The 13,253-nt window shown below is 36.1% G+C and overlaps 1 protein-coding gene across 3 annotated transcripts in view; it reads right to left on the bottom strand.

The window, feature by feature from the left end:
* Window positions 1–13,253, bottom strand: part of LOC143230390 (protein phosphatase EYA2-like) — a 76,786-nt gene that overhangs the window by 55,447 nt on the left and 8,086 nt on the right. Inside the window, exons 2-3 of one of the 3 annotated variants that reach the window (XM_076463890.1) lie at window positions 10,345–10,471; window positions 4,854–5,008 (exon numbers count right to left, since the gene is read on the bottom strand). The exons of 1 other annotated variant lie outside the window; for it this stretch is intronic. In XM_076463890.1, the coding sequence (XP_076320005.1) occupies window positions 4,854–4,862 (9 nt within the window). In that variant the 5' untranslated portion in view covers window positions 4,863–5,008; window positions 10,345–10,471. The remainder of the gene's footprint in view (window positions 1–4,853; window positions 5,009–10,344; window positions 10,472–13,253) is intronic. One more of the 3 variants, XM_076463891.1, reaches the window with a different exon arrangement.

Raw genomic sequence — 13,253 nt, 5'->3', positions numbered from 1 at the left:
GACAATGTTTCCAGTAATCCAATGACGTTTCAGGATTCTGAATACAGTACACTGGCAGTGTATGTTTGCTTCATACCCTTTCTGGATAGTCAAACAATTTGACGCCCTATAACATCTGGTGTGTGACGAGATTTGACTCTACATCAAGTACAGAAAAATTGTCTCAACAGAACATTGAGATGTTTCAAAAAATTTATACCAAAAGTACGCTTTTTTATACAAAAGATGTGTATGTGTGTTTTGACGAGCAAATGCTCAAAACTACTTACATAGGCTAGAGTAACAACTGGTACTTGTTTGTCCAATCATAAGCTACTTTCCATTTTACTTAGTACTCGGGCATTTACTTAATAACTACTTGATACATGCAAACAATGACATAAATATAGAACACAATGAAAAAAATTTAATCCAAGACTGAACACTAACTTTAACTACACAGTCACGTATAGTCTTCACACTAGAACTATATCACAGTTACTTAATTGTATATTAACTACAAACATCTATATATAGTTGAATTGTGTGTCAGAAATACTACTTTGTACAGTCATGTGAAAAATTTAGGACACCCTATGAAAGTCTGGGTATTTGTGTAACATTTTTGGATATATATTTATTTAATATCAATTTCAAAAATACTGAGAGATTATAGGAATATAACTGAAGATTAAAACTGAAGAAAAGACTTTTCAAGATCTTCTGTACATGTAATTCTACAAAAATGCACCCTACCCCCTAACAGCTAGTGTTACCCCTTTGGCTGAAATAACTGCAGTGAGACGCTTCTTGGAACCAATTTTTTAGTTTTCAGCCAGTCCTTGGTGGATTTACTGGTATGTTTTGGGTCATTCTCGTGTTGCAGGGTCCAGTTCCGCTTCAGCTTTAATTTTCGTACAGATGGTCTCACATGATCCTCAAGCACCCTCTGATACACAGTAGAGTTCATGGTGGATTCTATGATTGTGAGCTGTCCAGGTGCTGCTGCAGCAAAGCAGCCCCAAACCATGACACTTCCACCTCCATACTTCACAGTTTGTATGAGTTTCTTTTCCTGGAATGCTGTATTTGGTTTACGCCAAACATATCCTCTGTTCTGGTGTCCAAATAATTCAATTTTGGACTAATCTGTCCAAAGAACATTAATCCAGAAGTCCTGGTCTTTGTCTACATTCTCTCTGGCAAACTTCAGTCTGGCCTTGATGTTTCTCTTAGAGAACAAAGGTTTCCTCCTTGCACACCTCCCATGCAAGTTAAACTTGTGCAGTTTCTTTCTGATTGAAGAGGCATGCACTTTCACATCAACAGTTGCCAGAGCCTGCTGTAGGTTCCGTGATGACATGTTAGGGTGTTTGGAGACCTCTTTTGGCATCTTGCGGTCTGCTCTCGGGGTGAACTTTCTTGGACGACCAGACCTGGGCATGTTGGCAGTTGTTTTGAAAAACCTCCACTTGTTGACTATTTTCCGGACAGTGGAATGGCTGGTTTCAAAATCTTTTGGGATCTTTTTAAATCTCTTACCAGATTCACAAGCTACTACAATTTTCTTTCTGAAGGCCTCAGACAGCTCTTTTGCCCTCACTCACTCTCATTTCAACAGTCAGGAGTACACCAAACTAAATGTCTGAGGTTTAAATAGGGCAAGCCTCATTCAAAATGCTGAGTAACAAACTTCTAATCATGTGTACCTGGTGTGATACACCTGTGTGTGAGTTGAGCCATTTTAAGTGGGAATAAATGTGGGGGTGTCCAAACTTTTTCCTCAGTTAGAATATGCATTTTTGTAGAATTACATTTACAGAAGATCTTGAAAAGTCTTTTCTTCAGTTTTAATTGTTTAGTTATATTCCTATAATCTCTCAGTATTGTTACAATTACGATTAAATATCTATATATATCCAAAAATGTTACAAAAATGCACAGGCTTTCATAGGGTGTCCTAACTTTTTCACATGACTGTAAATTAACTATAAATATCCGTCCACATATTCCCTGGAGAGAGGTGTTTCTCGTGGATAACTTAAAGTTATATACTAATTACAAGCATTTGAAATGTATTACCCATAAACGCCTTATTACGTTTATCGCCACTAACTCAGTTTTCATTATGGAAAGCAACTTTAGCAGAAACTAAAACTAAACTGTGTGTTAATCATAAATACCTAATTACGTATTTCACCACGCTAAGTGTTTCTCATGGAAACTATAAATAAATATTTATTACCACAAAACATCAGGCCCATTACATCATTCATTATTTTTCCACATGGTAGACATCCTTACTGGCATTACAACTACGTAGTGAGTTAACTGTATTCATTTGACTATATATTTTCAAATGAATATTAGTTTTTATGTTTGACATCTCTCACTCTCGCAATTACAGTTGAGCGCCGTTAAGCCGCGGTATTTAGGGGGTCAACCTGCTTAACCGCGGCTTAAGTGGTCCGTGGCTTAAACCTTTGTAATTGAAAAGCCGAAGTCACCAACAGCTCCGCCGAGGAGCCTCATCCGGGCCATTGCGTGATCATTATAATATTAATGTATAGACTATTCAGATACAATTGACAAGTGCCGATTTAACACTAACGACCAATGCATTGTGATGGTTCGCTTTTCCCTGTAAAATTTCGTCTTCCCGTATTACATACGGGCCGCCATGTCAATATGATATGCTCACTAATTCAGAAAATGAAGTGATTTATATTGGGTTTGTGGCCAATATTTATACAATTCCATAAAAATATCAGATTATCGAATTAAAAATAATACTTTAATTATTGATCACTTTTTTCACGGATTTACCGCGGATTAACTTTAATGTATGGAGAGGTGTGATTCAGTAACAATGGCGGTCTCCATAAAGCTAACATAGAGAGCGGATAAGGTAGATTAACGGTCGATTTCTATTGTAATGTATGGCCTGGCATGGCCAAGCGCGTGAGGCGTGCGACTCGTAATCCGAGGGTCGCGGGTTCGCGCCCGCGTCACGCCAAACATGCTCGCCCTCCCAGCCGTGGGGGCGTTATAATGTTACGGTCAATCCCACTATTCGTTAGTAAAAGAGTAGCCCAAGAGTTGGCGGTGGGTGGTGATGACTAGCTGCCTTCCCTCTAGTCTTACACTGCTAAATTAGGGACGGTTAGTACAGATAGCCCTCGAGTAGCTTTGTGCGAAATTCCAAAACAAAACAATTCTATTGTAACATATTTTATTTATTTCCCAAATTAAAGCAAATCCTTTTTAAATATCCCCTTGAAGTTATAAAGACAAGGAGGGTGTGAGAAACTTTAAAAAGCCAGGTAGTAGATTTAATACATCAAAAATTTTGGGACAAGACTTGCTACGGCTGAAGCGATTTCGCGGTTTACTGGTCCGCGGCTTAATGGCGCTCCACTGTATTGTTTACATTAACCATAAACACCTGATCTCTTATATCGTTACAGGTATATTATTTTCTCAGTAGAATCTCGTTTTTCATAGTTCTCACAAGTTTTTTTTTGTTTGTTTGTTGTTGGTTTTCATTCTTTTGTATACCAACTTCATTTAGGTGAGAATGGTAACCGTTTTAGATAAAGGTTCAGCTGAAAGGTTTTACTGTTTAAAACTGAATTCTGGCCTGATTAAGTTAGCAAAAATAATGGACACAAGTTTCACAGACAAAAACAAATATTTATATGTAAAACACAAAACAAAGTTTAACATGATCACGGACACTTTGTATGCTAGACCTTCCCCTAATCTTTGCAAGTGATATCTGTACCTCAGGCAAATCCAAGTGTAGAATGAATAAAACTTACAGAATCAACTACTATATCCACCAATACTTATCTGATAGAGTAAAGTTTTGCGTCCTAACTATCCGCTCTGTCTTCAGTCAGTAGCCTTAGATATGCTGATAGCTATGCATTTACTCTTGACAGTGCGTCACAAAATCAACCTCAACTTTTACTCCATTTACTATGTCTCTATTTTTTAAATAGAAAGCTAAATAACCAAACGCCCATAGCTACAAATCATCACTGGGATTATTCCAATATTGTGACAGATAAATATTTGAAGAAGTACATCCCGCTTACTTAACTGTGATGATACAGTTTTGAAAAGTGGCATTGCGAACAAATTAACCTAGACCAATCAGCAAGCTAAGTTTTCCAACGCCCACATTTTTATGAACTCCAACCCAAAATGATCTGTGTTAACAAATTACTATAGTTACACGCTTCAGTTATGCTGTAACTCATTCATAAATTTGAAGTAAAAATAAAATATCCATAAGTTCCCAAAGGCACTGATTAAAGAAGTAAAATGGTCGCATCTAAACAATAACGACATCAACAACAGTTAAGGCAACTTGTATTGAAATAGATACATATTTGTAACGATAAATCTGGCTTTACAAATTGGTCTGTATTATGAAATTGACATCGGCTTCCCTAGTGGTGACGTATAGATCTTATTAACGGAGCAAAATATTACTTAAATTTATTAACACATGAGATATATTCTCGTGACCTGAGGCAGTGAATAAGTACGTACTCCAACGTATGATTCCTAAACTGTTATATAGTTAGTGAATTATTTTTGTTTGTCATTCTATATTGTTATTAATATATAAAAGTGAGTTTGGAATATCTTGTTGTTGTTGTTTTCTTTGGAATTAGGTTTTTTTTCTCTTTCTGGTTCTTTTTTTAACTCTCTTGATTCGATTATTTCAACTAGTTTTATAGGTAAAATAGATATAAAAATATTTTAAATTGCGTATTTTTAAACGGAATTGTCAGTTTCAGCAATCACATATATATCTATATATGGCTAAAAGAAATTATTTACGTATATTACATATTCTTTACCGTGAACATAATGTAGGTCTATAAATATGAACCAGTGAGAATGAGTTGTTTTCTTCATATAGTGTATCCCGCTGGGACAGCGGTAAGGCTACAACGCTAACATCAGGAGTTCAATTGCCCTCGGTAGACACAGTAGATAGCCCGATGTGACTTTGCTATAAGAAAACACACAGAAACTTCACATTATTGTTATTGTTATTATTAAGCGCAAAACTACACAAGGTGCTGTTTGTTCTCTGCCCACTGCGGGTATTGAAACCCGGTTTCTAGCAGTATAAGTCCGCATATATAACACTGTGACACTAAGGAGCTCGTAACATTATCGATTTCAATCAGAACACACGATAGCGTGTCGTACAGCCAAAACAACCTGCTGCAGGACACACTGTGTGTTATAAGCAGAAATGATAGTTTAGCGATTTTCACTTTCGTTCTTTCCAACTGTGATAATTCAAAATATCCTATATTTTCAGTAGACGTGTTTTACTGGACTGTTATTTCATATAAAAAATTTCAGGACAATCCATTTGAAATACCTTAGATGTAATACTTCCAATTTTGATTGAGTTTCTTTTTTTTTTTCTTTACGCCAAAAATACGGAAAATTTTAGAAAATGATAGAAAAATACACTTATTGTAACTTTTATGGATTTTGTACAACCTATAATTAGGAGTCTCATGTAAATATAAGTCACATGTGCAAATGTATTCAACAACAACCACTCAAATTTGATGAAAATGTTGTTGTTTTTTTGCAAAAAGTCACGCAAATTATCTGTCTATCATTTTTACTACAGCTTCACTTAAGAGTAAAAGTGAACCATTTTTGGTTGTTGTTGTTTTTTCATTACGATTAAAAATGGCTGATTTAAAGAAACAAAACTATAAGGTGCATGGATGCGCAAGATATATAAGTATTGGTTTGGCCAAGCAAATTAAATTAACAATTTCTAGTCAAGTTTTCAAAAGAATTATACGAGCGGTGTCCGGAATATATATATACGGGCTTGGATTCCTCTAGAGTAGGTGACAGTGACTCGTTGGCGATAAATTCAAACAATGCACGACAGTACAAAATTTACTGCTTTTAAAATAATATGTTCAAAACAGTCAAACTAGTTACTAAAATTCTTTACACTATTGGTATCACAGTTATATATAAAACTCTAAATAACTCTCTTTTGTTATCAAAAGATTAATTTGGTTGGTTGTTTTTTAATTTCGCGAAAAGCTACACGAGCGCTAATTTAACAGTAAGACTAGAGAGAATACAGCTGGTCACCACCACCCACCGACAATTCTTGAGCTACTCTTTTAACGATGAATAATGGAATTGGCCTTCATGTTATAATAATACCACGGCTTAAAGTATTGTTTGTTTGTTTGTTTGGGAATTTCGCACAAAGCTACTCGAGGGCTATCTGTGCTAGCCGTCCCTAATTTAGCAGTGTAAGACTAGAGGGAAGGCAGCTAGTCATCACCACCCACCGCTAACTCTTGGGCTGCTCTTTTACCAACGAATAGTGGGATTGACCGTCACATTATACACCCCCACGGCTGGGAGGGCGAGCATGTTTAGCGCGACGCGGGCGCGAACCCGCGACCCTCGGATTACGAGTCGCACGCCTTACGCGCTAGGCCATGCCGGGCCCCAGGCTTAAACTAAAAGAATGTTTTGGTATGATGGGGATTCGAGCCTGTGACTCTCAGATTGCAAGTCGAAATGTCTTAACTACCTGGCTACTTAGGGCCTAGTCCACTTAGGATAATTCAATTACTTTAGAATCCAACTGATACGACGAGCTATTTGTCTCTATTGTATCAGTAAATAATCCACTTACGCTATCCCGTGGATTATTACAGCTGTATCCTGAACCTTAAATAATTGTCTTATTTTCGTCAAAGTCAACGCAGACGGGTTGAATTACTTTAGAACACCCTTTGACAAGATAAATTTGTCTCCTTATCTCTATTAAACTGTAAAACTCATTTTAAAATATCGTCCGTTATGGCTTATTATACACATGCCAGCTAGCTACACGTTTCCTTCCACTAAGTAATTTTCTGACTGAACTGCATTTTACTTTTGCTCGCTTGATTCTCGATATTTATATTTTGCACAAATGAGGACTGAAATTTTGTCTAAACTACATGAGCAACACTATAATGTAACAATACTCGGTTAAGGTAACGATAAAAAAATACTAGCGTCAACTATATTTTTAAAGCGTGGACAAAACGTAATTGCAAACACAACATATGACTCGTACAAAGTTACGTAACGAAATTTGTCATACTTTTAAAACAATACATCTTTAATACTCCTGTCTTTAAAAGTAAAACAAATACTAAGTATCAAGTCACAAGATAAACTAAGTAATACCACTTAAACTAAACAGTCTTGTATAACTAACAGTTAGCTCCTCTTAAAAAATATTACATCACTGTACACAAAGACTTTCTTAGAATATATTATAAGTCTTCTCATATAGTCTGCATCAACATTAACATTTCCTTTGTTGGTCTCCCCTCACATAAGACCCTGTTATGACTTCACCTTGACAGAATCCCCTGTATTCACCTTGATCTTCTATTGACTGAAATCTATTTTTTCTACGTTATCTGTACGCTGGCACAGTAGATCTTGTTCCTCTATCTTCTTCTTACCAGTCAGTTCTTTACAAAAGAATTATTCCACTAGTCATCTTTTGGTAGTGCTCTTAGTCGTAGTAGGCCTTTATATTTTATAATGAAGTCAATGTCTTTGGATTGTCCTTCTATGACAACCACATCTGCCATGTCCATATGTACCTTACAGCTGCACTCCTAAGGTATTCTTCCCTCTCGAAGCGTCTGTTCCGCAGATTGCCATTGTCGTCCCATCTACTTTCACCTTACAGTGCATTCTGTTGAAAATTTCATGTACTTCAAATAGTTATTTCCAATGTAACGTGAGTTTGCTATTGGCTGTGGGTAGTTTTGAAACATCGATCCTTGGCCTTCTTGTTATAGAAGTGCTTCCCCAGTATAACTACACCGATATTGTAAGTGCAGAATTGAAAGGTACAATATTCCTTTCTGCTCCACTGTTTTGTAAATCTCTTTGTCTTGTGCTAGACCTTCTCGAGTTCTCGGCATTGTTCTTAAATTTCTGTAGAAGAAAGCCGTTCTTGTGTACTTTCTTCTGCTCTCGTAAATCTAAATTCAGGATATCATTCTTCGATACTTGTAAAGGTTTGATATCTTGATTTACGTTCTTCTCTTTAGCTCTTATAGTGACTGCAGAAGCTTTCTCCATCCTCTTTTTGTCATTTTCCTCCCAATTCCTACTGCCCGGTATGTTTCTAATCACCAAATCGTATATCGGTTCCTTGATAGGCATACCTTCAAGATCTCCTACACAATATCCAGTATCCATATTTATTTTTTCTATTGAAAACTTTTTCACTGTTCTATCAATTAGCAAACCCAGGCGCATGTTTCCTATCATCTGATTATCAGATACTAGTGCTATTCTCACTGCTGCACTACTGCACCCAATGTATCATGGGACTTTCATTTCTTGTCCCCGACATAGCTTTCACATATTGGCGTATTATGATTTGTTTGCACCTCTCGATATTTGTAATATACTACAAGCACTACCAGCACTGATAAGCCATTTAATGACTTGAACCAACCAATCATGAAAATAGTACTTCCTTCTAGTAGTGACTCTCACATGTTTTCTTAACTCTGTTTCTTCTGGCAGCAGTATCTGTGGTAACAGTCACTTTTCCTCGTCTCTCGCAGTACCATTTTCGTAACTAGCCCCAGGTGCTTTATGTTCATATTCCTGCTATTACTTGTTAGTGATAGTCTTACACTTCTCTGCATTATGCCCTATTTTATAACAAATATATCTTCTCTTCTCTCCTTTATTTGTTAATCTCCTATTACCTTTGGTAGACTCATGCTTCTGATCAGCCATCACTGGTTTTGACTTTAACCAGATATTCGTGGACTTGCCAGTTATACTCCCATATAATTTTCTGCCAGCTTGGTCATTTCCTCCACATCTTTTGCTGCTCTCTCTTCTCTAGAACACGTGTTTATGAGCTGTTTACATACTAATAGTCCATCTAGTGAAATATTGCTGTAGGCGTGCCACAAACTGAATTACAAATTTCTCTACTATAACTTTTGACTTCTCTGAGTTTCCAAAGAACACCTTCTTCGGTAAGTTCACATTGCTTCAACAAAGCCACTTTTAATTTATCATTGTCCATAACATCTCTTGACATCATACCTACATATACTCATAACCCTTTTCCTTTGAGAAGTGGACTAAGGAAAACAGACTGTCAGGTTGCCTTTGTCCCAGTTTTGACTTTGAACAACCTATTCATGTCTCTTCAGAAACGCATCCATGTCATTTTCATCTTCATCAGATTTCTATAGCTTGGGTCGGCTGGCTAAATAATGAATCTATATTTTCTGTAAAAGTGTTATCAATGCTATAAGTGTAGTTAGCAAATTGGTCGCCAATTTTGATTTCATTCCTTTACGTTGCACACTCAATTCTTTTTGGCAGCATCCTTTTTATCATACCTAAGATGTTTTTCATTAGATCGAATTTATTACAATATTATCTTACTATATGTCAAACAGTGTCATTGTATTCTATATTTCCATTTGTAAATAGTTTACTAATGTCCAAGTGAAACCAAAATTTGGAAATATTTGCTAAAAATGATTTTTATTTTCATATTAATTATCAATGATGTTTTAGTATAATCTAAGTATATTTTATTATTCACCAAACATGAATAAACTTGTGCAAATTCTGCGAATATTTATTTGTTTCTGAAACTTGGTTCCAATTGTTTTAGATAAATCATTCTTCACCCTCAGGCTTAAGAAACAGACAAACAATATTAATAAATGAAAAGCAGAAAGTATTGAATGTAACAGGTACTTGAAACATGAAGAAAGAAAAGGTAAAGCTAACAAAAGATTATGCGTAATTTTAAAGTAGTTCTCAAATGACAGTATAGCATCATTCGTCGTTGATACAAATAACGGAAGTAAAGTAAGTCAATTACGCAAACAGAAGCAATCAGTAAATGATGGTAATAATTAAAGTTTAGAAGGAATACGTTTTATACCAAAGGATAGCGAACTAAAGTAGAGAAAATATTCAGGACATCTTATTACGCAGCCTTAATAACGAGCCGTCAGAAACTTTACTAACTGAATCCTTAAACTGGAAATGGTATTGATGTTGGAAATAGTTGCCAAAATAATACTAAAGAGTATAATGATCAATTAGAAGTTAATTTGAAATATCTGTTGTTGATCTTCACTTCTGTGTGACTGAAATACATGAAATATCTGAAACTTGAACACGTTGAGAATACCAAACGCATAATCAATGTAATACACGATAAGTTAATTGAAAATAAGTTTGTACTGTACAACTATTTCTTGATTAAGCACATTTCTTCATTACCTTTGAAAGAGACGACCTTGTGTTACAGGCTAAACTGGAAACGAGCAGCTAATCTTGACGTCTCACTTAACTGGGGATGGACACGTACTGATCATTTTCATTTGAAGTTAAGTGGTGATTGTTACACCTTTAGGAATCAAGCTGCATTAATATCTTTTACCAACTGCAAAACAAAAATTATAAACATTCTATTGGAAGCTAATTACATAACATTCAGAAACCTCTAGGCTGAACCTATATAAAGAACCGCACATTTTTGACCCGAGAAAGTGCCCAGATAATCGGGTAAATTTGGCTGTGTACGGAATATTAGAAGTGAACACATTATCAGATTCTGTCTCACCTGTGATTACATGTCATCAGTGGATAGAATGAAAAACGCACATAAGTTTGAATAATGAGTTTTAAAATGTTTTAAGTCATAACAAACTTTGAGAAACATTCTATATCTAAAAGTATTCCTACTTTCCATAGCCTGCCGTGAGATAAGAGTATCCACCATTAAAGAATAAAATAGAAAGGTGATGCATTCCCTTTAGTTCACTACGGGATAAACTTTAAAGAATCAGAATCGCGAGACCAAGTAGTTCTGGATACGAGGTTTCTACTTCAGTTCTAAATGAACTTAGAGAATAAATACAATAGGACCTAGAACCGTTGAAGCCTTAGCCCGAAACTAGCAACTAGCAAATGGTGGTTGTCAGGCTCAGAGAATGCTCACTATACGACTAATGACTCTTGAAATTAGAAGATTTGTACTCATTAAATTATAATATAGGTGTATGCCCTGTTATTTCAAGTTCAAGTGCAATATGTCGTTACATTACTATAACACGTGAATAGTTGCAGTTATACAAAAAGGTACTATAATTATTAAAACAGCATAGAAACATTTAATAAACTAACCCTAACATTTTGTTTCTTTGTTTTTGAAATGATATACCAGTCCTCAATCAAAGCACTACTTCATCTCTCCTGTACAAAAGATACTTGTTGCTGCTGTAGTACAATCATCACGGGGACCCTAAAAAAACCCTCATCACAACACTAGGAAGTGCTTACAACAGGGCATGTCTCAGTTAAATATGAGATCTCTGAGATGCTGTCATTGTTACCTTCAAAGATTGTTTTGACTAAGGTGTAACCACTGCATTTACCACAGTAGGCTTCCTCCTTTGGCTCCAAATTACCGCCTCAAACCTGTTTGCCACAGAAACAGCTTCTGTCGAAATATCGTATCATTTAACTAGAGAGACCTGCAATGAGCTAATTATATGGTTACCTTCTCTGCAATACTCAAGTCGGTATGTTCTTCCTGACAGAGGGCCCGGCATGGCCAAGCGTGTTAAGGCATGCGACTCCTAATCTGAGGGTCGCGGGTTCGCATCCCGGTCGCGCCAAATATGCTCGCCCTTTCAGCCGTAGAGACGTTATAATGTGACGGTCAATCCCACTATTCGTTGGTAAAAAAGTAGCCCAAGAGTTGGCAGTGGGTGGTGATGACTAGCTGCCTTCCCTCTAGTCTTACACTGCTAAATTAGGAACGGCTAGCACAGATAGCCCTCGAGTAGCTTTGTGCGAAATTCCAAAAACAAACAAACATCTTCCTGACATAGATTTTTTTTATAAAAACAACCAAGTTCTTGTGGGTCTCTTTCTTTTGAACTATAAACTCAAGTTAGTGGTTGGCTTAGCGTTCTATTGGGTCGAAATTTTAGGATAATTCAGGTACAACTTCGTCCTAGTTAATAAACTTCTCATCAATCATATGCTCAGCATCAGGAAACGTACTATTTGTATGTAAGTCTCCATTTATTCTCGACAACTAACGGTTAAGGAAACATTTCAGATTTATTGACTTCTTGAATGTAGAGGAGTTATCTATCTATTTTACATTACTGAAAGAGTCCTACCAGCAAGACAACTCTGTGTAGCAGAATTCGTCCTCCAGTAGCAAGTCTATTATCTTCCTGGTCAGAGATTACAGACTAACAGTGAGCTCTACCCCACTGATCAATGATATTTTGGGTGGACTATATTGAACTCTTTAGTCATTATCAGGATATCCAGACCACAAATCATTAAAATAATCCTAAGTCCTCCGTCTTTCCTACCTACTAAAGATTGAATTCAATCATAAAAAAGGACCAGAAGATCAGGAAATGTCATGCTATAGTCCACATCCATTAATTTGTAGCTAAATCGAAACCGTAGACATTGACTTTCACCGGAATGACAAAAGATCTTCATCTAAGAGAAGATTTCTCTTAAACAGTACCACAATCTGCATAACTTCTGTTTTCTATGAAAGTACAAAGTAGGCAAAGAAAAACTCGCATATAAAACATACAAAAACTTTACAAAATATGTTGCGGTTCCAGTCTTGCCACCTTACCTCAGGGACACTGGCTGAGTTTGGTAAAAAATGTATTATAGATTTAACTGAAATCTGGCCTGACTAAACTAAACTGGTGGAAGAAAAGAAAATACAACTTTCACAATAGACAACAAATACTTTTTTATGAACAAGACGCCAAGTAAACAAATACGGATTAAAGATGGTATGAAGTGCATGATAGTTGTTAAATGCTGGAGATTCTACACATATATAAACACACATACATAAACATACACATGCATATATACATACATAAACGCACACACACATATGTACATACATAAACATACACACATATATATACAGAGTGTCCCAAAATAATGTTTACACTCTTTGACTGTGTATAGCTAATAAACCGTTTCTTTTGTTTCAGATTTGACTTGTGTCTAAGGATGGCGGATAATCAGCTTACAATCGAGCACAAAATATTCATTCTCAAAACTTTTTGGAAAGTCGAAAACAAAGCTGAAGTGCAAAAACGTTTTACTAGAAAGTTCCATATGGATGCGCC

Source organism: Tachypleus tridentatus, chromosome 10, assembly GCF_004210375.1.
Source record: "Tachypleus tridentatus isolate NWPU-2018 chromosome 10, ASM421037v1, whole genome shotgun sequence".
NCBI lineage: Eukaryota > Metazoa > Arthropoda > Merostomata > Xiphosura > Limulidae > Tachypleus > Tachypleus tridentatus.
This window is presented reverse-complemented; position numbering and strand designations above follow the sequence as displayed.